Source organism: Hemitrygon akajei, chromosome 3 (genome assembly GCF_048418815.1).
Source record: "Hemitrygon akajei chromosome 3, sHemAka1.3, whole genome shotgun sequence".
Lineage (NCBI taxonomy): Eukaryota > Metazoa > Chordata > Chondrichthyes > Myliobatiformes > Dasyatidae > Hemitrygon > Hemitrygon akajei.
Genome location: NC_133126.1, coordinates 180,449,666 through 180,477,325, shown reverse-complemented (window position 1 = coordinate 180,477,325; position 27,660 = coordinate 180,449,666). Strand labels below are relative to the sequence as shown.

Below are 27,660 nucleotides of genomic sequence, written 5' to 3'. Positions count from 1 at the left end.
GTTTATCAGGATAATGTTGTTCCTCTCCACATCTTGTAGCGCATCAGGTGACAACTGTGCTGTTTCTTGAACAAATTTGTCTTTTTTTAAAAAAAATGAGACCAAGTTGCTAGCTTGATGCTCAACCCAGCACAGATGGAAAGCATGCAAAGAGCTGGTTGGATCCGAACCTAGAACTACTCGCCTCAAATTCCAGTGTGGATGTCACTATGCCATCAGCCAGCTTACTAACTATAGCTCAGTGCTTAACACCATCATTCCTACAGTCCTGATTGAAACCCCTCAGAACCTGACCTCTGTACCTCCCTCTGCAACTGAATCCATGACTTCCTAACCAGAAGACCGCACTCTGTGTGGATTGGTAATAACATCTCCATCGTGCTGACAATCAACACTAGCACACCTCATGGATGTTGGCTTAGACCAATGCTCTAATCTCTCTACACCCATGAGTGTCTGGCTAGGCATAGCTCAAATGCCATCTATAAATTTGCCGATGATACAACCATTGTTGGCAGAATCTCAGATGGAGACGAGAGGATATATAGGAGCAAGATATACCAACTAACTGAATGATGTCAAGGCAACAACCTTATACTCAATGTCAATAAAACGAAAGAACTGATTGTGGACTTCAGAAAGGATAGGATGATGGAACAGAAACCAATTCTCAGAGGGATCAGAAGTGGAGAGAGTGAGCAATTTCAGGTTCCTGGATCTCAATATCTCTGAGGGTCTAACCTGGTCCCAACATATCAAAGCAGCTATGACGAAGGTAAGACAGCAACTAAAACACTCAAAAATTTCTACAGATGCACTGTGGAGTCTTCTAACTGGCTGCATCACCATCTGTTATCGGGTGGGGAGCAAGGCAACTGCACAGGATCGAACTGGGCTGCAGAGAGTTGTAAAATTTGTCAGCTCCATCATAAGTTCTAGCCTCCTTAGTATCCACGACAGCTTCAAAGTGTGGTGCCTCTGAAAGGAGGAGTCCATCATAAAGACCTCCATCAACTAGGACCTGCCCTCTTCTCATTGTTACCATCAGGGAGGAGGTTCCAAAGCTTAGAGGCACACACTCAGCGATTCAGCAGCTTCTTCCCTTCTGCTATCCGATTTCAAAACAGACATTGAGCCCGTGAACACTACCTCATCATTTTATTTCTGTTTTTGCACTAATATTTAATTTAACTATTTAATATACATATACAGTTGCAAGAAAAACTTTGTGAACCCTTTGCAGTTACCTGGTTTTCTGCATTATTTACTCAAAAATGTGGCCCGATCTTCATCTAAGTCACAATAATAGACAAACACAATCTGCCTAAACTGATACCACAGAAACAATTGTACTTCTTGTCAATACTAAGAACACCATTTAAACAATCACTGTCTAGGTTCAAAAAAGTGTATGAATCTCTGGGGTAATGCCTTCTACAAAAGCCATTTGGAGTCAGGTGTTTCAATTAATGAGTTGAGATTGGAGGTATGGGTTGTAGAGGTGTTCTGCCCTATTAAAAAAAGACATACAAAGTTGGGTGCCTGCCTGTCAGAGCCTATCGGTTTACGTGCACCATGCCTCAATCAAAACAACTTTCAGATGACCTTAGAAGAAATGTACAGATGAATGAAGCTGAAAAAGGCTACAAAAGCATTACTAAACACCTGAGTGTTCATCAGTCCACAGGAAGAGAAATTGTCTACAAATGGAGGATGTTCAACACTTTTGTTACTCTCCCTAGAGTGGGCGTCTGCAAAGATCACACCTAGGACACAACGTGCAATGCTAAAGGAAGTGAAAAAGAACCTAAGGGTAACAGCAAAAGACCTATACAAAAACTAGAACCAGTACTAGAAAAATGCTGAACAAGAATGTTTGTGGAAGGACACCACGAAGGAAACCACTGTTCTCCAAAAAAAACACTGCTACAAGTTTGCACAAGACCACCCGTGTGTTCCACAAACACTTCACACCAAAACCTCATCCCAACTGTGAGGCATGGTGGAAGAAGCATCATGGGTGGAGAGCTTGCAATCGTTGAGGGAATAATAAATTCAGAACTGTATCAAGACATTTTACAGAAGAATGTCAGATTAGCATCCTGCCACCTGAAGTTGGATGATGCAACACAATGATCCAAACCACAAGAGTAAATCAGAATGATTTAAAAAGAAGAAAATTCATGTTTTGGAATGGCCAAGTCAGTGCAGACCTTAACCCAACTGAGATGCAGTGGCATGACCTGAAGAGGGCTGTTCATGTGAGGTATCACAGAAGTATTGAAGAACTGAAGCAGTTTTGTGTGAAGGAATGGTCTAAAATTTCTCCTTGCCAATGTGCAAGTCTGATCATCAGCTACAGGAAACATTCAGTGGAGGTTATTGCTGCTAAAGCAGGTTCTACCAGTTATTAAATACAAGGGTTCACATACTTTTTCCAGCCTGGACAGCGAATTAATAATAAATGTGTTCAATAAAGACATGAAAAATACAATTGTGTGTCATTAGTTTAGGCAGATTGTCTTTGTCTATTATTGTGACTTAGATGAAGATCAGACTACATTTTATGAGTAATGCAGAAAACCAAATTGCAAAAGGTTCACTATCTCTTTCTTGCAACTTACTGTAATTGTGTTTATTTCTCTCTAAATACAGTGGCATGCAAAAATTTGGGCACCCCTGATCAAAATTTCTGTTACTGTGAATAGCTAAGTGAGTAAAAGATGACCTGATTTCCAAAAGGCATAGAGTTAAAGATGACGTATTTCTTTAATATTTTAAGCAAGATTACTTTTTTTATTTCCATCTTTTACAGTTTCAAAATAACAAAAAAGGAAAAGGGCCCAAAGCAAATGTTTGGGCACCCTTCATGGTTAGTACTTAATAACACCCCCTTTGGCAAGTATCACAGCTTTCTGTAGCCAGGTAAGTCTTTCAATTCTTGTCTGGGGGATTTTCACCCGTTCTTCCTGGCAGAAGTCTTCTAGTTCTGTGAAATTCTTGGACTGTCTTTCATGCACTGCTCTTTTGAGGTCTTTCTACAGATTTTCAATGAAGTTTAAAACCTTCAGCTTGTGCCTCTTGAAGTAGTCCATTGTGGATTTTGAGGTGTGTTTAGGATCATTGTTGTAGAAGCCATCCTCTTTTCATCTTCAGCTTTTTTTAGACGGTGTGATGTTTGCTTCCAGAATTTGCTGGTATTTAATTGAATTCATTCTTCCCTCGACCACTGAAATGTTCCGCGTGCCACTGGCTGCAACACAAGCCCAAAGCATGATCGATCCACCCTTGTGCTTAACAGTTGAAGAGGTGTTCTTTTCATGAAATTCTGCACCCTTTTTCCTCCAAACATACCTTTGCTCATTGCAGCCAAAAAGTTCTATTTTAACTTCATCAGTCCACAGGACGTTTCCAAAATGCATCAGGCTTGTTTAGATGTTCCTTTGCAAACTTCTGACGCTGAATTTTGTGGTGAGAATGCAGGAAAGATTTTCTTCTGATGACTCTTCCACGAAGGTCATTTTGTGCAGGTGTCGCTGCACAGTAAAACAGTGCATCACCACTCCAGAATCTGCTAAATCTTCCTGAAGGTCTTTTGCAGTCAAACTGGGGTTTTGATTTGCCTTTCTAGCAACCCTACGAGCAGTTCTCTTGGAAAGTTTTATTGGTCTTCCAGACCTCAACTTGACCTCCACCGTTCCTGTTAACTGCCATTTCTTAATTACATTACAAACTGAGGAAACAGCTACGTGAAAACGCTTTGCTATCTTCTTATAGCCTTCTCCTGCTCTGTGGGCATCATCTATTTTAATTTTTACAGTGCCAGGCAGCTGCTTAGAGGAGCCCATGGCTGCTGATTGTTGGGACAAGGTTTGAGGTGTCAGGGTAACAAGCCATAGCCCTAACAAGCTAATTAAGGTCTGAGACCTTGGTAAAAGTTATTTGAGAGCTCAAATTTCTTGGGGTGCCCAAACTTTTGCACTCTAAAACTATACAAAACAAAAATAATACACTTGCTTAACATGTTGAAAAGAATGTTTCATCTTTAACTTTGACTTTTGGAGATCAGTTTACTTTCTACTCACTTAACTATTCACAATAACAGAAATTTTGACCAGGGGTGCCCAAACTTTTGCATGCCACTGTATTTATTGTGTATTGTACTGATGCTACAAGGTTAATAAATTTCTCAACATATGCCGGCAATATTAAATCTGATTCTGATTTTTGCAGAATACTGGTGAGATCATACTTGGAACATTGCATTCAGTTTGATTTCCATATTTAATATATTTCCATTGGTGGCAATGCAGAAAAATTGGATTAAATTAATTCATGGGACAAAGGGATTGATGTTTGAAAGAAAGGTTTGGCTTTAGGTTAATTCCTATTTAGAAAGTTCAAAGTAAATCTGAGTACACCACAAACAAGCCTGATGAGATTCTTTTCCTGTGGAATATAAAAACAAGAGATTCTGCAGGTGCTGGAAATCCGGAGCAACACTCACAAAATGTTGGATGAACTCAGCAGGACAGTCAACATTTCAAGCCGAGACCATTCAGGACTGGAAAGGAAGGGGTAAGCTGCCAGAATAAGAATGTGAGGGGAAGGGAGAGAGGACAGGCTAAAAGGCGATAGGTGAAGCCAGGTGGGTGGGGGAGGGGAAGTGCAGTTGAGGTAATAGGTGGAAAATGCAAAGGGCTGGAGAAGGAGGAATCTGATAGGAGAAAAGAGTGGACCATGGAAGAAGGAAAGGCACAAGGGGAAGATGATAGGCAGGTGATAAGAGGCCAGAGTGGGGAATTGAAGCAGAGAGAAGTGGGAGGTGAAAAAAAACTCCAGGAAGTTGGAGGACTCGATGTTCATGCCATCAGATGGAATATGAAGTGTTGCTTCTCCAACCTGAGAGTGGTCTCATCGTGGCAGAAGAGAAGGCCATGGACCAACATGTTGGAACAAGAATGGGGATAAGAATTCAAAAGGTTGGCCACTGGAAAATTTCATGTTTTGCAGATAAAGCATAGATGCACGACAAAGTTGTCCCCCAATCCAGGTAAATAGTTGGCTTGTGCAGATCTCTCTTTTTGAAGGAGACAGTGTAGCGTACATAGCAAGCACACCTTTAAAAACTGAAGTATTGTGTTCTGATCTCAAGACATTGCTGTATCAGTTACTGTTATTTAGCTATACATTTTTGCCATTAATAAATGATGCTCTACTAATCGTTTTACCTCACATTTGCTCATGAAAGCAGCTAAACAAGAGCAGCTACAGATGTGCTAGTCAGGAGAGAAAACTTCTTTCCATTTAGAAAGATTAGGATATTTTCAAAACGAGAAATTCTAGACCAGGTTGGATGGGATGATATTTTCTTTTTTGGAATGGAAGGCAGCAGGCTGAGGGGGAACAGGGAAAGATTGAATTGATTGGAAGAGCCCATTTCCTTTAATAAATTGGTTGATTTGAAGTGGACACAAATTGAAGGCAGTCTGCAGATGTATTGGGTGAAATTATTCAAATGCCTAAAAGGCAATGGAGGCAGAATTTCTCATATGCACTAAAAAGTACTAAAATGAGTACTTGAAATGCCATAAACTGAGACCTGAAACAAAGAATTTCAAAATAGGATTTAGCAGTATATCTCTTTTGTAACTATCAGGCAAACCAGCTGATAGTTTTCCACTATACTCACTAAATGCAGGGCACTTGACTTTGTGTGGTGCAAATGTGTATTTATGCATTAGACTAATTAAAATATGACACTTACAGGCTTCTTGGGATCAGATACGAAAGACGGTGGAGAAGATTTATCTGGCATTATGTTCTTTATTTCAGGAACCCGTGTAGAAGGCTTGTACAGCTTTCCTTTCTGTTCCTCGAATCGTTCTAATACACAAGAATAAATTTTGTGTTATTAAGTATTTTTCTCACGAACAGCGGGTTCAAGCTGTGGTAACAAGTGCATTTACGACCAACTCGTGTTAATGTCGGCAAGCTTCTACACAATCCTGAGCAGCCTGATGACAGATGCTCTGCTCATAATCATTTCCATTAAAGGTTGTAAGAAGAACTGCCTACTTTAGTCGCTGCCTCCAACTCTGTGCTCTTTCATACCACGTTCATAACTTGATGATTAACACTGCATATTATCTGCCTAGACCGACTTATCAATTCAGGAACTGATGGACAAGTTATTTCAACTTTAAATTAGCAATCCATACAAAATGCTATTCAGAAATGATAATCAGATAACTCCAAAATACTGAAAAATTAGTTTTTGGTCCATTTATAGGATAAATAGTACCAGACCCAAATTTTTATTCTCATTAATCTACATGCAGAAATTCAACAAAAATCTATGAAAGTATGTAGGAAATTCTCTTTTAAGTACAATCTACCACATAATCAGTGCCTTCCTCCCCAAAACCCATTCAATATGTTCAGTTCAAACACACATCACACAAAATTTCCAACTTGTGCAAATATCCTTCTACCAACTGATTCTCTCAGACTTATCTACCAAAATCAAATGTGCTATTTATGATAGCGTCTAATCCAAGATGTAAGAGAAGAAGTGGGAAAAATTAATTATTTTCAATTAGAGTAGATGCAAATTGTTGGATGGAAAAACCACTTTAAGTACCCACAGCACTAAAGTTGAACCAAATGGGCCACGTTATTTAAGCATCTTACAAGTCTTATTCAAACTTCTTCTAAAATAATGCCATCACATTGTTAAAGATTTCTTTCTCATTTTACAACCTCTTGCTCTCCTAAATGAAACAATTTTCATTGAATGCAGATTAGAAACATCCACTGTACCACTTGTTATTAAAGTTTACTGTATAAAAAAATTCATTGTTGGCTTGTTTAGTTTAAATGCACTCTTATAATAATTATGTAGGCATAGTTTAAATCTTTTCGCTCAATTCCTTTTTCATCTTCCAAATGCACTTCATTCCGGTGTGAAGTTCACGCACAATTCCCAACCACACCCTACCCACGCACAGAAGATCATAATGCATTTTGCCTCAAAAGTTCCAACAATTTTGTGTTTAATTCTGGTCAAAAATTTCTTGTTTTGGAAAGTGTGCAGATTTACCAGGATATTGCCCTGATTAGAGGGCATAAACTACAAGGAGAGGTTGGTCAAACCTGGGATGTTTACTCTGGAGCAGAGGTTGAAAGTAGTTTACGGTTATGGGAGTCGTTGATAGGTTATACAATCAGAATCTTTCTCTCAAGGTAGAAATGCCATGTATATACGTTTAAGAGGACAAGAGAAGATTCAAAGGAGATAAACTGTGCTTTTATTTCCTGCTGCAGGTGCTGGGAATATGCTGCTAGGGGGAGTGGTGGAAGCAGATTATGGTAGTGGCATTAAAGAGGCCTTTATATAGACACACAAATATGCAGGGAATAGAGGGATATGGTTCGCGTACATGCGGAAGAGAACTAGATTAATCTAGCATCATGTTCAGCACAGACACTGTGAGCTGAAGGGCCCATTCCTCTGTTCATCTCAAGTAAACTTTATTGGGCAATATGCTATTGCGTATGACTAATGGATGCCTTAGTTTTATCTGAATAGATGATTATAGCATACAACGTATGTGTAAGCTCTGGCAGCCAATATCAAATACCTGTGCACAGCTCATGGATACACCTGAACTCTTGGATGGGTAAGCAATTGCTGGCCAACTGAACTTCAAATGGAACTTCAGTAATAATATTCCATGACTTAAAAATGTCCAAAGAGGAAATCATAGCAGGATCATTATCTGCATTATTATCTTTCAGACTTTTTGATAGGATGCAATAATCCCTCTGATTGTTATCCAAGCAAATCTTAATTTGTCTCCAATATATTCAAATAAAAAGTTTCAAAAACTGCTGCTTGTACTACTACACTAAGTAAGTGCAATTTAAAAAATCAATACGACAACTCAAGCTACCCATTAACTATCCCCCTAGCTTCTGGAATTTCATCCACTGCCATGAGTGACAAAATTGCACCTTCAACAAAATCAAAGGAATTAATGTAGAATCTGCAATATTTTTAGCTACTTTATATGTTTGAAACAGGTATTTAATATAACCCTGTTTATTTTAGATATCCACTAATAACAGTTCTGCTATAGAAATTCAAGTGCCAGAAATGCTAACATTTCCCCAAGAAAACAGGTTGGAACACTGCTGTAACTTATTGGGCTCAATACACTAAAGCAGTTTGGGATAACCATAGAACACTACAGCACAGTACAGGCCTTTCAGCCCTCCATGTTGTGCCAACCCATATAATCCTTAAAAAAAAGTATTAAACCCACACTACCCCATAACCCTCCATTTTTCTTTCATCCATGTGCCTGTCCAAGAGGCTCTTAAATACCCCTGTTTTAGCCTCCACCACCATCCCTTGCAAGTCATTCCAGGCACTCACAACCCTGTGTAAAAACTTACCCCTGATGTCTCCCCTAAACTTCCCTCCCTTAATTTTGTACATATGCCCTCTGGTGTTTGCTATTGGTGCCCTGGGAAACAGGTACTGACTATCCACCCTATCTATGCCTCTCATAATCTTGTAGACCTCTATCAAGTCCCCTCTTCTACACTCCAAAGAGAGAAGTCCCAGCACTGCTAACCTTGCCTATGACTTGTTCTCCAAACCAGGCAACATCCTGGTTAATCTCCTCTGCACCCTCTCCATAGCTTCCACATCCTTCCTAAAATGAGGTGACCAGAATTGAACACAATACTCTAAGTGCGGTCTCACCAGAGATTTGTAGAGTTGCAACATGACCTCTCTACTCTTGAACTCAATCCCCCTGTTAATGAAGCCTAGCATCCCATAGGCCTTCTTAACTACCCTATCAACCTGTGCAGCGACCTTGAGAGATGTATGGATTTGAACCCCAAGGTCCCTTTGTTCATCCACACTCTTAAGTAACTGACCATTAATCCTGTACTCAGTCTTCTGGTTTGTCCTTCCAAAATGCATCACCTCACACTTGTCCGGATTGAACTCCATCTGCCATTTTTCTGCCCAACTCTGCAGCCTGTCTATATCCTCTTGTAACCTTCGACCATCTACAGCTCCATCCACAACACCCCCAATCTTCATGTCATCCGCAAACTTACTCACCATCCTTCCGCCTCTACATCCAGGTCATTTATAAAAATCACAAATAGCAGGGGTCCCAGGACAAATCCCTGCGGCACTCCACTAGTCACCGACCTCCACAACTTCCCTTCCACAACTACTCTCTGTTTTCTTCCTTTAAGCCAATTTTTTATCCAAACAGCCAAGGTTCCACTGATCCCATACCTCATGACTTTCTGGATGAATCTCTCCTGAAGGATCTTGTCAAATGCTTTGCTAAGGTCCATGTAGACCACATCCACTGCCCTAACCTCATCAATTTCCTTTGCTACCTCTTCAAAAAACTCAATCGGGCTCGTGAGGCACGATCTTCCCTTCACAAAGCCATGTTGACTATCCATGAGTAGACTGTACTTCTCCAAATGCTCGTAGATCCCAACCTTAAGAATCCTTTCCAGTAGTTTGCATACCACCGACGTAAGACTCACCAGTCTATAGTTCCCAGGTTTCTCCCTATTACCTTTTTTAAATAAGGGAACTACATTTGCCATTCTCCAGTCCTCTGGCACTTCCCCTGTAGCCAAAGAAGATTCAAAGATCACAGCTAATGTTCCTGCAATCTCTTCTCTCAATTCCCACAACAACGTGGGCTGCATCATATCTGGATCTGGGGATTTATCAATCTTAACATTTTTAAGAAGATCCAGCACTTCTTCTTCCTTAATCTCCACACTGTCCAGCACACAAGCCCGCTCTACTTCGACCTCATCCTGATCAAGATCCTTTTCACTTGTGAATTCTGAAGTATTCATTTAGGACCTCCCCAACCTCCTCCGCCTCCAGGCACATGTTGCCCTCTTTATCCTTTAGCAGTCCCACCTTCGTTCTCTTCCATCCTCCTATTCTTCACATACGCTAATCCTACATGCCAAGGCCTTTTCATGCCCCCTTCGAGATCTCCTAAGTCCTTTCTTTAGCTCCTTCCTGGCTACCCTATATTTCTCATGAGCTCCTCCTACTTCCTGCTTCTTATATCTAACATATGCTTCCTTTTTCCTCTTGATGAGTTGCCTCATGTTTCGTCAGCCACGGTTCCTTTTTCCTACCATTTTTTCCTTGCCTCAGTGGGGCAAACCTATCCTGAACCCAGCTCGTGGTCCCTAAACTTCTCCAACATTACTGCTGTGTTTTCCCCTTTGAACATCTGTTTCCAATTTACTCTCACTAGTTCCTGCCTCATCCCTTCAAAGTTAGCCCTTCCCCATTTAAGCACTTTACCATTTTGTCTGATTTTATCCCTTTCCATAGCTATGCTGAAGCTAAGGGAGTTGTGGTCACTCTCACCAAAATGCTCCCCCACCAAGAAGTCTGTCACCTGACCAGGTTCATTACCCAGAACTAGATCCAGTATAGCCTCTCCTCTCGTCGGCCGGTCCACATACTGTGTCAGGAATCCTTCTTGAACACACCTGACAAATTCAGTCCCATCTATCCCCCTTGCACTCAGGAGGTGCCAGTCAATATGAGGGAAGTTGAAATCACCCATAACTACTACCCTGTATTTCCTGCACCATTCTAAAATCTGCTTGCTTATCTGCTCCTCGGTGTCCCAAGGGCTATTTGGGGGCCTATAGACTACTCCCAGCACAGTGATTGATCCCTTCCTATTTCTGACTTCCACCCAGACTGACTCAGTGGACACTCCTTCTGCAGCGTCCTCCCTTTCTATAGATGTGATACTATCCCTGACCAGCAATGCCACTCCCCCCCCACCTTTTCTACCTCCCATCCTATTCCTTTTAAAGCACCTGAACCCCGGGACCTGCATCATCCAATCCTGCCCTTCCTCCAACCAAGTTTCAGTAACAGCCACAACATCGTAGTTCCACGTACTAATCCATGCTCTTAGTTCATCCTCCTTGTTCCTAATACTCCTAGCATTGAAACAGACACATTTCAACCCCTTTAACTGGCTACAATTATGTTCTGTCCCCTGCCTGTCCTTCCTCATCAACTCAGAACTCTTAGCATCATGCCCTTGTCCTTCTACCTTAATCCCTGCACTCACATTCTGATTCCCACGCCCCTGCCAAATTAGTTTAAACTCTCCCCAACCGCTCTATCAAACCTGCCTGCCAGGATATTGGTCCCTCTGGGACTCAAGTGCAACCCATCCTTTTTGTACAGGTCACACCTGCCCCAAAAGAGGTCCCAATGATCCAGAAATCTGAATCCCTGCCCCCTGCTCCAATCCCTCAGCCACGCATTTATCCTCCACCTCATTCTATTCCTATTCTCACTGTCGCGTGGCACAGGCAGTAATCCCGAGATCACTACCTTTGAGGTCCTACTTTTCAACTTCCTTCCTAACTCCCTGTAGTCTTCTTTCAGGACCTCTTCCCTTTTCCTACCTATATCATTGGTACAAATACGTACCACGACCTCTGGCTGTTCTCCCTCCCATGCAGGATACCTTGGACGCGATCAGAAATATCTCAGACCCTGGCACCTGGGAGGAAAACTACCATCCGAGTTTCTTTCCTGCAACCACAGAATCGCGTGTCTGAACCCCTGACTATAGAGCCCCTATCACTACTGTCTTTCTCTTCCTTTCCCTACCTTTCTGAGCCACAGGGCCAGACTCTGTGCCAGAGGCACGGCCACTGTCGCTTCCCCCAGGTAGGCTGACCCCCCTAACAGTACTCAAACAGGAGTACTTATTGTCAAGGGGTACAGCCACAGGGGTACTCTCTAGTACCTGACTCTTCCCCTTCCCTCTCCTGACTGTGACCCATTTCTCTGTCCCCCATGGCCCCGGAGTGACCACCTGTCTGTAACTCTTCTCTATCACCTCCTCACTCTCCCTGACCAGACGAGAGTCATCGAGCTGCAGCTCCAGTTCCCTAACACAGTCCCTTAGCAGTTGCATCTCAATGCATCGGGTGCAGATGTGGCCGTCCGGGATGCCGGGAGACTCCAGGACCTCCCACATCTGACACCGACCACAGAAAACTGGCCTCAACACACATAATACCTCCTTTTGCAATCAATAATTGCCTCACTTTGTCCCGTTACCGCCGAAGCCCGTGGAGCCAAAGCCCTTTCACTCTGCTGCCTGCTGGATATGACTGCCTTCTTTTTAAACTGTTCGCGCTCAACTGACGGACGTCACACACCGGCGCAGTCTCTTCCCCCGAGAGCTCAAAATGTCTTCCTGCTGGAAATCCTTCGGTACTCTCCTGCTGCCTTCTTGTTCCAAATCAAAAACTTCTGCAGATTCCTTTTTAAACTGTTTGCGCTCAACTGGCTGGCGGGATACTCAAGTTATAGAAAGGAAGTCTATAACAGATTTCACAAATGTAGGGGCGAGCATATCCGGTAAACACAAACTGTAAATTGTTGAGAATATCACAATACCTCGGCCAAACAGAAGTTTATTTTGCACCATTTTTGCTGGGATTAAATCCTATTGACATGGGATGTACCACAGGCAAATAGTTCAAATGTGAACTGAAATACTGAAGTTACAAACTTTATGAAAAGGAAACATGACTTGTTAGTCACTTTTCTGCTACATTAAAAGTATGATAGGCATAGCATTTTAAATTTACCTTTTGTTGCATTTACAATGCCTCCTCTTACAAAAGCTTTTACTTTGTTGGAGTCAGCCCCCTCAAAAGAGGCCAAAAACTCTTCATATATCTCTGCTGCTGCCTTCTCATCTTCCTGGGGATTACAAATAACATTGTTAGTTACTTCCATGTGTAATAAAATTTAATATATTTAAAATCAATTAGCTACCGAATGCATTTTACATATTAAATTGCTTTAAATAGTGGCATCCATGATAAACTGCAAAATTCATTATGCATGCATTAAATATGCACATTAATTCAGCACAGAACTGATAATCACCAAGAGTCCAAACACCACGGTTTAGAAACTAATGCTTTTATTCAGAACACTGCACTGCTCACTTTTACCCAAGGCTTATTATCCAACAGACAGCTGGCAAAGGCAATACTGCAATCAGATAGATCAAAGAATTCTGTTCCATGCCTAATTAAGTCATCTCTGATTAGTGGCAGTTTGCCTCTGTTGTTCATTTCTTGAGTTTTTAAAGCAGTTGACAGAAAGAAATGGAATAAAAGTACAGGGATCTTGTCACTGTGCTCTACCCAGTAATCCAATGCATTTATGTCCACAACTTCAATCATAGGATTAAGAGAGGATTGAGGTATACTGTAGGCAGTTTCTTTCGAATGACCACGTCCACTTTTACCTACAGTAGAAGTTGGGATTGGAAAAGAGACTTTTACAGTATACCTCCATCCTTGGGGGCAAAAAGTTTAAATGAGTCAGTTTCAAAATTAATGGATTTTTAAAATTTTGAGATTCAAAAAATTGATTTTGTGTCCAAAATTTAAAGAATTAAAAGTGATATATAGTTCTAATGAATTGTTACTGATTTGATAGAATTTCTGCATCCACAAATGCTGTCTGACCAGGTGTATATTTTAGCAATCTTTCCAGAATAGAGACTAAAAATGAACACCTCACAGGAAAAACAGACTAAGAACAAGAATGAAAAAATGCTACATTTGGGGAAATCATTTAACTACACTGCAAATATTAATCCCTGATCCACATTGTCCAAATGGTAAATTTAAATGCAAAGCAAAAAAGTGACTAAATTCCTACTCCCCCCCCCCCCCCCCCAAGGGGAAGGGCTTGACACACTTCAAGGAAGCACAAATAGATCTGTACATTTTCAGGACTGATCATTTAAATTTGGCAGTTCTTCCAAAGTTTCTATTGAGTTTTCCATACATATATCCTGCAAGTCCTGAGGATTCCATACCTTCTTTTTAATTTCCTCCTGTTCCTTTTTACTGAGGGTCCTTTTTGAGGAAGTCATTTTGCCGGGGCTCTGGGTTTTTTGTTGTTGATAAAGCACTCACTGAATAAAAGAACATACAATCATCGCAATTTATCAGAACCAACACACAAAAGAGCAATGTTCACCAGAATGTGATTTTGTTTTACAAAGGTGGATGACATAAAAAAGTAGAAGCACCTGGATAATATTAACATTTTCAACTGTACACCCTCCACGTAATAGAAAACATTGCATCTTCTTTAGCATCTGTGGAAAGGCTTGACTCAGTCTGTCTGGATACCATGCAAACAAAAGCTTTTCACTACAGTACAAGTGACAAAAACAAAACTAATTACCAACTTTAGTATTTTTCCTATGGACACTGATATTTGTACTCTGTTTTATCTCATACAAAAGCTATGTGATAGAAGCAGCTTTTGAAATCAACTCGGTTCAAATAAAATGCTACAGCTACAGCAATGCAAGCCAAAGTATATTAAAATACTACAGCTGGATATTTTTGTGTTAAAATTCAAATTGTGAGTAGAAAAACTGTGAAAAGACCAAAAATTTCTATGTCAATTGCAATGAGCAGTTGCAACTGTGCCCACAGGACAAATGCAGAACATTGTGAACACAACAACCACCAAGATTAATGGCTCTGCTCCAACACTGTAACCACTTGTGTTACTTTCTGAAGTACTTTGAGTATTTCATGATTAGAATTGAGTACCTTAGACTAACAAAATGACACTTCCAGATAAAGAAGTTGGCATTAAACTATCTGTTATATGTCATGTAATATCATCAGCAATACCTACAAGCAGAACTGAGAAATATCAAAGGTATGACTACGCTAATGAGGCTATATTACAGACCAGCCAACGGTCCTACAGATTTAGAGGAACAAATCTGTAGAGAGATCACAGACTGTTGCAGGAAACATAAGGTTACTAAAGTAGGTGATCTTAACTTTCCACATATTGACTTGGAATCCCTACTGTAAACGGACGAAATGGGACACAGTTTGCCAAATGTGTTCAGGAAAGTTTCCTTCATCAGTACATAGAAGTCCCAAAGAGAGAGTGTGCAATACTGGATCTGCTATTAGGTAATGAGACGCATAGGTGACAGAGGTTTACGTAGGGGAACACTTTGCATCCAGTGACCACAACACCATTAGTTTCAAAGTAAATATGCAACAAGATAGATCTTGTCTGCAGATTGACGTTATAAATTGGAGAAAAGCCTATTTTGATGGTATCAGAAATTATCTGGCAAATGTGGATTGGGACAGGCTATTTTCTGGCAAAGGTGTACAGGTGTCCCCCACTTTACAAATGTTCGCTTTATGCCACTTTGCTTTTACAAAAGACCTACATTAGTAACCTGTTTTCGCATTACAAAGAGGATTTTCGCTTTTACGAAAACTTTTCCCATATAAATTAATGGTTCTTCGCTTTACGCCATTTCGGCTTAAGAAAGATTTCATAGGAACGCTCTACCTTTGTAAAGGGGGGAGGACACCTGTACTTATAAAGTGAGAGGTCATCAAAAACGAAATTTTGAGAGTACAAAGCTTGTATACGGCTGTCAGAATAAAAGGTAAAGGTAAAAAGTGTATAGAACCTTGGTTTTCTAGAGATATTGAGGCCCTGGTCAAGAGAAAAAAAGGTCCATAGCAGATATAGTCAAGTAAGAACAAATGAGGTGCTTATGAAGTACAAGAACTGCAAGAGAACTCTTAAATCCAAGATGGCAGCGCGACGCAGCTTGCAGCAGCCACTCCGGAACTGATTATCTGTTATTTGTGAAGTGGGTGCCGTGCGCAATCATAATCGATTGAAAATGGACGTGGAAGCATGGAGAAACATCGGGAAATTCTAGGAAGACCTTCTTCGTTGCTGCTGCTGCTGTGAGGTCCAGGACTTTGCTGGGAAGAACAGGCCCCCAGTTCTCGGGGTCGTGTTGCCGACGGCCGTTGGCGGGGCCGTCTTAATACGCTCGGCAGAGGATGGTGCTCCGAGAAGCTGTGCTGGAGGGGATGGTCGTCAGCTCGGAGGGTCGACGGACCCAGGTCGCTTTCGGTGTGTGCTGCGTCTGCGAGGCTGAGTCAGGTGGCGCCTTGGAAGTCCATAGCGGGGGTACTCCCTTCTGCCGCCAGCGTGGGATGGCGAGTCTGTCGGGACCCTGGGGACTTGTGGAAACTGTGGTGATTTCTTTTGAACTTACAGTCCTTTAACATCTTGGACTATTTTTACTGTACCCATGGTCTGTTTTTTTTAATCAATTATGCTATTGTTTGCACTGTTGTAACTATATGTTGTAATTATGTGGTTTTGTGCAGGTCTTGTAGCTTTAGTTTTTGGTCTTGTTTTTGTCTGGTGGATTTGGAGCTCCTTCCGGGGAACGCGCTAGACGGTAGTGCGATATTAATACGCAGCAGCCTCTCTGGACTCTGGACTGGGGATTGCCAAATGTTACATGGATTTTCTGGTGTAGTCTGTTTTGTCATATGCTTTTGTGATATCATTCTGGGGGAACGTTGTCTCATTTTTTAAACAGCATTGCATTTGTGGTTTCTAAATGACAATAAACTGAATCTGAATCTGAAATTAGGAAGGCTAAAAGGAAGCATGAAGTTGCTCAAGCAACAAAGGTGAAGAAGAATCCTAAGGGATTCTATAGGTATAAGAGCAAAAGGATTGCTAGGGACAAGATTTGGTCCTCTGGAAGACCAGAATGGTAATCCATGTGTGGAGCTGAAACAGATGGGGGAAGATCTTATCTGCATTCTTTGTATCTGTATTTACTCAGGAGGCAGATGCAGAGTCTATGGAAGTGAGGCAAAGTGAAGCATCAACTTCACAGACCCTATACAGATTACATAGGAGGAGGTGCTTGCTACCCTGAGGGAAATCAGGGTGGGTAAATCCACAGGGCCTGACAAGAGGTTACCTCAGACCCTAAGGGAGGCAAGTCCAGACATTGCCAGGGCCCTAGCTGAGATATTTAAAACATTGTTAGCAATAGAAGTACCAGAGGATTAGAGGCTAGCTAATGTAAAAAAAAGATTCTAAACAGAAACCAGGAAACTATAGGCCAGTGAGTCTGACAAAGTTATTGGAAGGTATCCTAAGAGACCAGATACAAGTATTTTTGGATGGACATGGACTGATTAAGGATAGTCAGCATGGCTTCACGCATAGTAGGTCATATCTAACCAAGCTTATATAGTTTGCAAGTAAATTACCAGGAAGGTGGATGAAGGCAAGACAGTGGACGTGTCTGCATGGACTTTAGTAAGGCATTTGATAAGTTCCCCATGAGTCAAGATGGTTCAGTTACTTGGCATTCAGGATGAGGTGGTAAACGGGATTAGACATTGGCTTCATGGGAAAAGCCAGAGAGTGGTCATAGAGCTTAGCCCCTCTGACTGGAGGCCTGTGACTAGTGGTGTGTCGCAGGGATTGGTAGTGGGTCCTTTGCTGTTTGTCATCTATATCAATGATCAGGATAATATGGTTAACTGGATCAGCAAAATTGCGGATAACACCAAGATTGAGGGTGTAGTGGACAGTGAGGAAAGCTTATCATGGCTTGCAGAGGGATCTGCATCAGCTGGAAAAATGAGCTGAGAAACTAGCAGATGGAATTTAATGCAGACAAGTGCAAGGCACTAAGGAGTGTGGCAGAACAAAGGGATCTTGGAATACAGGTATATAATTCATTGAAAGTGGAGTCACAGGTAGATAGGGTTGTAAAGAATGCTTTTCACACAGTGGCCTTCATAAATCAATGTATTGAGAACACAAGATGGGACATTATGTTGAAGTTGTATTAAGACGTTGGTCTGGAGGACCCCAGTTACACCAGAAAGATTGAATAGATTAGGATTGTATCTTTTAGAACGTAGAAGATTGAGAGATTTGACAGAAGTATCCCAAATAATGAGGGGTATAGATAGGGTAAATGTAAGCAGGCTTTTTTCCATTGAGGTTGGGTGGGTCTACAACCAGAGGTCTTGGCTTAAGGGTGAAAGGCGAGAAGTTTACAGGGAACACGAGGGGGAACTTTGACACGCAGAGGTTGTGAGAGTGTACACTGATTTGCCAGCGCAGATGGTCCATGCGAGCTCAATTTCAACATTGAAGAGAAGTTTGGTTAGTTAATGGATATTAAGTTTACAGAAGACTATGGTCCCTGTGTAGGTCATTGGGAAGAGGCAGCTTAAAAGATTTTTGACATGGACTAGATGGGCAGAAGGCCTGTTTCTGTGCTGTACTTCTCTATGACTCCATGTGACAGTTTTAAGATTTCTAATAGTGTAAAAGCCTCAGTTTCCCTGCTATCTAGATCATCTGAAAAACAATAATCTTCCCATTTTCCAGGAATCCAACTTCATACAGCAAAATAATCCAGACATCCAAATAACAAACTTGAATGAACCAACTAAACTACTACAATGTATGTACAAATAACTGCCTATTGTTGCTTAAAGCTGCCTCTGCTGCTTCAGTTTCTGGGGAATCTTCAAATGGGATTTTTACAAACTCTTACTTTCAAGGTAAAAATTAGCAATAATAATTGGATAGACTGGTCTTATGGTCAAAGTTTGCATGCTGATTGGATTATATACTATCATTTCACCACAGAATAAACAAACACACAGCATCAGCCCTGTCAAGTCACATCCTCAGTGCCACTGACTCTGATACAGACCCATACCTTCTCACTTCAGCAAATCACACATCTGCACCCACCAGTCCAGAAAGAGGATATAGAAGTAACTTGCAGATACTGGTAGCATTGAGGAGGGATATACAGACAGCTTTGCATGCACAACCAGGTCAGATATAACTATGAGAGAACAGGAAAAATGTTTGCTGTATCCTATCTACAGAGATTTGGGGAGCCAGCATGTCAGCAATGAGGGGCAGCCAGAGTGATAGCACTTTGCTTCGCAATCTGTGAAAGAAAAACCATGACTCCCATAACCTCTGGAATATTAATGCCAAATGCCATTAATACAGTTCCTGAAGCTTGCCAAAGAGTTACAGCTAAGGACAGCTGATTATTCTCAACAGGTGGAGCAGATAAGCATCGTGATTAGCAGGTACTAGGTGTTATACAGTATTTGCAGCTTAATCTTCTGTAAGGAGTCTCTGTACACCCTCCCTGTGGAATGCTTAAGTTGTTTTCCAGGTCCCCCAGTTTCCTCCTACAGTCCAAAGAGGTAGGTTCATTGGTCATTGTAAATTGTCCCAGGATTAGGTTTGGGTTAATTATGGTTGTGGGGTTGCTGGGGCAGTATGGCTTAAAGGGCTGGAAGGCCCTACACTGCGATGTATCACTAAATCTCATCCTTTAAAAGGATTTAGAAAGCACACGGTAACGGTGAATGGGTGTTTCTCGGAATGGTAGGTGGTGACTAGTGGGGTGCCACAGGGCTCGGTATTGGGACCACAGCTGTTTACGATTTACATCAACGATTTAGATGAAGGCATTGAGAATAACATCAGCAAGTTTGCTGATGATACTAAGCTGGGTGGCAGTGTGACATGTGATGAGGATGTTAGGAGAATTCAGGGTGACTTGGATAGGCTGAGTGAGTGGGCAGATAGATACTTGGCAGATGACATTTAATGTGAAAAGTGTGAGGTTATTCACTTTGGGAGTAAGAACAAGAAGGCAGATTATTATCTGAACGGTGTAGAGTTAGGTAAGGGAGAAATACAAAGAGATCTAGGAGTACTTGTTCGTCAGTCACTGAAGGTGAATGAGCAAGTGCAGCAGGCAGTGAAGAAGGCTAATGGAATGTTGGCCTTTATTACAAAGGGAATTGAGTACAAGAGCAAGGAAATCCTTTTGCATTTGTACAGGGCCCTGGTGAGACCACACCTGGAGTATTGTGTGCAGTTTTGGTCTCCAGGGTTAAGGGAGGACATCCTGGCTATAGAGGAAGTGCAGCGTAGATTCACGAGGTTAATTCCTGGGATGTCCGGACTGTCTTACGCAGAGAGGTTAGAGAGACTGGGCTTGTACACGCTGGAATTAAGGAGATTGGGAGGGGATCTGATTGCAACATACAAGATTATTAAGGGATTGGACAAGATAGAGGCAGGAAATATGTTCCAGATGCTGGGAGAGTTCAGTACCAGAGGGCATGGTTTGAGAATAAGGGGTAGGTCATTTAGGACAGAGTTAAGGAAAAACTTCTTCTCCCAGAGTTGTGGGGGTCTGGAATGCACTGCCTCGGAAGGCAGTGGAGGCCAATTCTCTGGATGCTTTCAAGAAGGAGCTAGATAGGTATCTTATGGATAGGGGAATCAAGGGATATGGGGACAAGGCAGGAACCGGGTATTGATAGTAGATGATCAGCCATTATCTCAGAATGGCGGTGCAAGCTCGAAGAGCCAAATAGTCTACTTCTGCACCTATTGTCTAAATAAAAGATATCAAAATATGCTGGTCTGTAAAATCCAAAATATTAAATGGAAACCATTAAGAATTTGGCTCTGGTGTAAAATTATAACATGACATCAGCTCAATTTGCCTTTTTAACATGTTGGATCTGACACCAACACACAATCAGGTCCCGCTAAGCTTGCTCCAAGACAAGGACAAGCTTTTTTGAAAGTAGGCATGTGGAGGTGGAAGATATGGACATTAATGATTACTTATGGAATTATAATAATGCAGGATATCTTTCTGCTGAGACTTGTTACAGCAGTCTGGCACATTTGCATTCATTCAAGCAAATAACAGAGACACTGTTAGTTATTAAGGAGGCAATGAGATAGTGGATGGAATTAATGTGGAAAGAGAAGATTTTATAATCACTAGAAATGGATACATCAAATAAATGAAAGCTTCAAATGAAAGGAGTAGGAAAAAAAGTGCATGATCACCATTTTGTAATGACATCAAGGATAACGGACCCAAGACCGCATGGCATTCAAAGGATTTAAAAGAAATCCTCTCAATTTAAGAACCAGTTGACTGAAAAACTATGTTAATCATAAACATGAGAGATTCTGCAGATGCTGGAAATCCAGAGCAATACACACAAAATGCTGGAGGAACTCAGCAAGTCAAGCTGCATCTACGTAAAGTAATAAATAGTCGACATTTCAGGCAAAGGTCCTTTCCTTTATCAGGACTGGAAAGGAAAGGGATATACATTAGAATGAGGTGGGGGGGGAGAAGAAGAACAAGCGAAGTGATAGGTGAAGCCAGGTGGGGGGAGATGAAATAAGAAGCTGAGAGGTGATTGATGGGAAAGACGAAGGGCAGGAGAAAAAGGAATCTGATAGAAGAGAAAAGACCATGGGAGAAAGGGAAGGAGGGGTACCAGAGGAGGTAACAGAGGGAGGAGAAAAAAGATCTACTAGAAGTTCGAGAAATTGAAGTTCATGCCATCCAGTTGTTGGCTATTTAGATGAAATGAGGTGCAGCGCCTCCAACCTGAGAGTGGCCTCACCAGGGCAGAAAAGGAGATAGGAATGGGAATAGGAACTAAAATGGCTGGCCACTGGGAAATTCTATTTTTTGCGGATGGAGCCGAAGTGCTCGATAAAGTCATCACCTAATCTACATCGGGTTCTCACCTATGTAGATGAGGCCACATTGGGAGCATCGAATACAGCTGACAACCTCAATAGATTTGCAGGTGAAGTGTTGCCTCACCTGGAAGGTCTGATTCGGGCCCTCATTAGAGGTGAATGGGCAAGTGTAGCACTTCTGCTACTTATATGTTAATCTACTACTTTAGAAAATGGGAAGAGGAAATCAGGGAACCAAATTATTAGGCTCAAAATAAATAAAGTACTGAACAAATGAAAAGGTAAACAAGGAGATTCAAAAGGTTTAGGGCAAATGTATACTGACGAGAAAGGGTTGGTCAGAAAGAAATTTGGTCAGATTGACAAATTTAGTTCCACAATTAAAAATAGGCAAGCTTATGTTACTAGAACCTGACCACAAAAGCTGAGAACATAACAAAGCTTGGGGTGAAATAAAAAATGAGAATGAGAAAGCAAATGTATAAAATACATTTTATAGTAGTTCAGGAAGAAAACATCCTTTAGGGACCAAAAAGGCTACTTGTGCATCAAAGTGGTGGCAACAGGGTTCTTAATAACTACTGTGCAGCCTTTTTTTTTAATTTTAAAAGGGAAGTGTACACAATATCTGAATATACAAGCATAGCAAGAGAAATTACTAGGTTTGAAAGTTAATAAAATCCTTAGACCAGTACAAAATCCTGACTGGTTGCTTCATAGCCTGGTATGGCAAATTCAACACACAGGAATGCAAGAGGCTGGAGAAAGCAATGGACAAACCCTGGTTCATCACAAACACAAACCTCCCCCCATCTACAGGAAGCGCAACCTCAAAGAGGTAAATTGGTTTATGTTTTTCACATGTACCAAGATCAATTCAGTACATTGCATTGAAATTAAACAAGGTAAAACAAAAAAAATGGAGAACTTCAGCAATTAAACACTTCTGTCTCCCACATGTGCCTTTATGTAAAAGGAGCCTCCCTCCCACCTTCAGTTTAATATAGATTGCACAATTTAGGACAGTTCCTAAAGAACAAAAACTATATCTAAAAATATAGCCAGGATTCCATTCCTTTATTTGGGACATTGCACCGCTTAATTTGGCCAGAAGACTGTTGTCTAAGTTTCTAACCAGCACCAGTCGCATGCACTTGGGCGGCCACTATACACTGCAATGTACTTGGAGCGAACAGTTTTAAATAGAGTCAGTTGCATGTGCGTGTGTGAAAAAAGCAGTGACTTGTGTCACTGAAAATTGGCAAGAAATAAGCAGTAAAACAATTCAGAACCGTTTTGCTCAGAGGTTTCAAGCATTCAGTCTTGTAGATGCCAGAAATGGTTGGAAATGAAAATGTAATGATTTCACTACTTTAACAAATTCGGAACTACAAAGAATTTGAAGTTTTCAACAATCACCTTGAACATGACAATGAAAATGAAGATATAGAGGATGCCATCGTCGAACACATTATATGAAGGCAGTCCATTATCTGCACTATGTGTCTGTGCTGATATATTCACTCAATCAAAAGAACACGACAGCATACACTGTGGACAAATTCCTCCATCGATAAGTATAAGGAACTACAGGTTTCTTGTACTGTAGAAGTATTGTTAGTGTTCTAATTCATTGTATTTTATTACTCAGTTAAATGGTATACCTTTTTAACTATTTCCACTAAACTTCAGCTAATTGGGGCAAAATGTACTAGTTCCAATGTGTCACAATTAATTGGAATGCACCATAATTAATATTGTGTGTTGTTTGCACCCATGTGCCTATGATGTTGCTGCAAACAGGTTTTTCCACTATATTTATACCCTCACTTTACTTATGCACATGACAACAACTGACTTGACTTGACTTGACATATTCCAAGCTTTTACAAACAGTAACAGAAAAAATAGCACAGGCTCTGATAAATTTTCAACCATCCCTGCAGGAGTAACTACTCGGGGTGTACCAATGTTTCAAAAAGATAAACTGAAGTAAGTACAGTTCAAGTTCAATAATGGGCATATTATTGGAATTAATCGAGGGACAGAATAAATCAATATTTATCTGATTAAATATCATTATAATTTTTTTCTCATTAGGTCATTTGGCCCATTGAGTCTGTTCCACCATTCAATCATGGCTGATCCTTTTTCCTCCTCCTCAACCCCATTCTTTTCCCTGTAACCTTTGATGCCATGTCCAATCAAGAACCTATCAATCTCTGCCTTAAAAACACCCAACGACCTGGCCTCAACAGCTGCCTGTGGTAATAAATTCAACAAATTCACCATCCTCTGCCTCAAGAAATGTTTCTACATCTGTTTTAAATGGACAGATCCTATCCTGAGGTTGTGCCCTCTTGCTCTGGACCCTTCCACCATATGAAACATCCTTGACACATCTACTCTTTGAGGGCCCTTCAACTTTCAATGATATCCTCCCTTAGCCATTGAAATTCCAGCAAGTACAGGCTAAGAGCTAACAAATGTTCCTCGTATGATAACTCTCTCATTCCCACAATCATCCTTGTGAACCTCCTCTGAAACCTCTCCAATGCCTGCACTTCTTTTCATTGTTGAGGAGCCCAAAACTATTCACAACACTCAAGGTGAGGCCTCACCGGTGCCTTATAAAGCCTCAGCATCACATCACATCCCTGCTCGTATTCTAGACCTTTTGAAATTAATGATAACAATGCATTTGCCTTCTTCACCACCGACTCTACCTGCAAGTTAACCTTTAAGGTGTTCTGCACAAGGGCTCCCAAATCCCTATGTATCTCAGATTTTTGGATATTCTCTCAATTTAGAAAATAGTCTGCACATTTATTTCTACTACTAAAAGTGCATCAACATTGTATTTCATTTGCCGCTTTCTTACCATTATCCTAATCGGTCTAAGTCCTTCTGCAGCCTGCCTGTTTCCTCAACACTACCTGCCCCTCCACTAATATTCATATCATCTGCAAACTTGGCAACAAAGCCGTCTATTCCATCATCTAAATTATTGATAACAGCATAAAAAGCTGCCCCAACACCGACCCTTGCAGTACACCATTAGTCACTGGCACCCCAGAAAAGGATCTTTTTATTCCCCCTCACTATCTCCTAACAATAAGCCAAGGCTCTAACCATCTTAGTAACTTTCCTGTAATACCATGAGCTCTTAACTTGGTAACCAGCCTTATGTGTGGTACCTTGTCAAAGGCCTTCTGAAAGTCCAAATATACAACATCCACTGCATCCCCTTTATCTATCCTACTTGTAATCTCCTCAAAGAATTCCAACAGGTTCATCAGGCAGGATTTTACCTGAAGGAAAACATGCTGACTTTGTCCTATCTTGTCCTGTGTCACCAAGTACTCCATAACCTCATCCTTTTACAGTTGACTCCAACATCTCCCTAACCACTGAGGTCAGGCTAACTGGTCTATAATTTCCTTTCTGCTGCCTCCCTCCTTCCTTAAAGAGTGGAATGACATTTCCAATTTTCCAGTCCTCCGGAACCATGCCAGAGTCCAAGAAAGATCATTACTAAAGTCTCCACAATCTCTACTGTTACCTCTTTCACAACCCTAGGGTGCAGTTCATCTGGTCCAGGTGACAGATGCACCTTTAGGTCTTTCAGCTTTTTGAGCACCTTTTGCCTTGTAATAGTAACTGCACTCATTTCTCTTCCTTCACACCCTTCAAAACCTGGCACACTGTTAGTGCCTTCCACAGTTATAAATGTCATCTGCCATATCTTTCCCTTTGGATTCCAAAATAAAGGGAATAATTAGGTTAGAGTCAAAGGAACTATTCCACCCATATCCAGCCTTTTTGGGGAGGGAGGAGGAAAACATGAAGGCAGAGTTACAAATTAAGAGCTTAGCCTCTTTGTTCTACCAACAATGGTTGATTAGAATTTGGAAAGCACTTTTACAGTTGTTCATATTATTATGTGGATTGGTAGATTCTGTTCTTTAAAGTTACAAGGGGAGTGGGGAAAAATGGTGGGTACATTATGTTAGATCATGATTGGATCATAATCCAATTCACTTACTGAACAGACTAAAAAGTGTGAACACTGCATTCCTACATTTCTAGTGAAGCTAAAGTGAACTTTGCATGACTAACGAGCCTGCAGATGAGACAAAGAAATATTTCAAATACAATTTAGTAAATGTCTGAATAAGGGAAAGTCATTGCAAGTGTGCTAACAAACAAGAGCATAGTGAGATACCGAGAAATCTTGACAAAGATTCACAAGGTGAACATGACAGGTGGAAATGGCTATTAAAAAATATTAGGATAGATAAATCGCTGGGTCCAGACGATATATACTCCAAATTACTAGAGAAAGCAATCGCTAGGGCTTTGACAATGTTCTTTGCATTCCCCCAGCCAAAGAATGAGTATCAGAAGATCAGATGGCAAATGTTGTTCCATTACTCAAGAAAGATAACAAGGAACAATCCTGATTCTTACATCAGATAGTTTGGCGGGAAAACTAATAGAAAGCATTATTAGGAGCAGGATTTATGAGTATTTGGGATAATCAGCATGACTTTGTGTGGGGCTAGTCATGTCTCACGAGCCTGATTACATTTTGAGGAGATGACAAAACAAATCGATAAGGATAGAGCAGTGGATCTTGTGAATATAGATTTTAGTAGGGTGTTTAACAAGGTTCCCCATAGTAGGCTCATCCAGAAAGTCATTGGAAAGGGACCCATGGAAATGTGGCTGCGTAGATTTGGCTTTGGCTTGCCCATAGAAGGCAGAGGGTGACAGCAGAGTGTATTCTGACTGGAGGATGGTTACTGGTAGTGTCCCGCAGGTATCTGCTCTTGGAATCTACTCTGCGATTTTTATAAATGACTTGAATGAAGAAGTGGAAGGGTGTGTTAGTAATTTTGCAGATGGCATGAAGATTGATGGTATTATGGAGAGTGTAGAAGATTGATTTAGGTTACAACAAGAAATAGAAAGGATGTAGAACTGGGCAAAGAAATGGTAGATGGGAGTTCAATCCAGAAAAGTGTGAAGTAATTCAGTTTGGAAGATCAAACATGAGGGCCGAGTACAAAGTTAATGCAGTGTAGAGTAACAGAGGGGTCCAAGTCCACTGATCCCCAAAACAAACGGTGCACTGGCCTTTATCAGTTGAGGGATTGAGTTCAAGAGCCACAGGCATAAACAGACCATAGTCAATTAAATTTGAGATTTTCATGGTATGCAACATCAAATAATCAGGTGGCTAACTTATTTGCTGAAATATCAATGAACAATTGTAGCCAATAGCTCATAATTCAAGTACTTCGCCACCAAAACCCAATTATTAATTATTCAAATATTAAACTATTGCAAGCAAAGGTGACACTATGTATCTGATCAAGATCCTCAAAGGAAAACTGCTTATGAAAACAACAGTAACTATAGTACTAAATAATCAAATAAGTACATTAATTTACTCATTAAGTTAAAACTTACAAAAAATAACATTTAAAATTTACTTGCATTTATCTTGTAAAGGTTTAAGACTTTGTTTGAAAAAAGAAAAATACTACATGCCTGATCGTATCTCTTGAGAGATTTCTTATAGATGCAAAAAAAAAACTCAGCAACACATTACTTGCACCTGTGGAAATAAATTTAGAATATTTTACAGTAATAAATTGGAAATCTGTTTAATCAATATCACATCTTTAATAACAGCAATCACTAACATGCAAGTTTGTGGAATGAGAGATTCTTTCCAATGATTATCCTACTCAGCTTCCAAAACATTAACATCTTAGAATCTCATGTCTAAGAAATGGAAGACAGTAAACCTGTCAAAGACAGTCAAATCAATTAATTTGGCCACTGCTTAAATCTACACTATAAAGCTCAGAAGAAGGATATAGCATTAAAATTGAGTTTCTGGAAAACCTTTACAAATATAGTGTAACATGGCATCAATGACTAGAGGTCAGCTCATTTGACAATGAACAGAAACCATTTGTTGCATTTCAAATAGAAACACCTGCAAATTGTTTGTCTACCTATTTACAAATCAAAACTGTTCTATTAAAATCAGGGGAAAGGGACAATAGAATAAAACTGCTCCCAATGCCACCTCTGCATAGAAA

The 27,660-nt window shown here is 40.8% G+C and overlaps 1 protein-coding gene across 5 annotated transcripts in view; it reads right to left on the bottom strand.

Annotated features, from left to right (window-relative positions):
• The window catches only part of u2surp (U2 snRNP-associated SURP domain containing), a 99,739-nt gene that overhangs the window by 71,438 nt on the left and 641 nt on the right, over positions 1-27,660 (bottom strand). For 4 of the 5 annotated variants that reach the window (XM_073041513.1, XM_073041512.1, XM_073041514.1 and 1 more), the window contains exons 2-6: positions 27,101-27,167; positions 14,178-14,301; positions 13,962-14,060; positions 12,712-12,826; positions 5,768-5,886 (exon numbers count right to left, since the gene is read on the bottom strand). In XM_073041513.1, the coding sequence (XP_072897614.1) occupies positions 5,768-5,886; positions 12,712-12,826; positions 13,962-14,018 (291 nt within the window). In that variant the 5' untranslated portion in view covers positions 14,019-14,060; positions 14,178-14,301; positions 27,101-27,167. The remainder of the gene's footprint in view (positions 1-5,767; positions 5,887-12,711; positions 12,827-13,961; positions 14,061-14,177; positions 14,302-27,100; positions 27,168-27,660) is intronic. The other variant, XM_073041511.1, reaches the window with a different exon arrangement.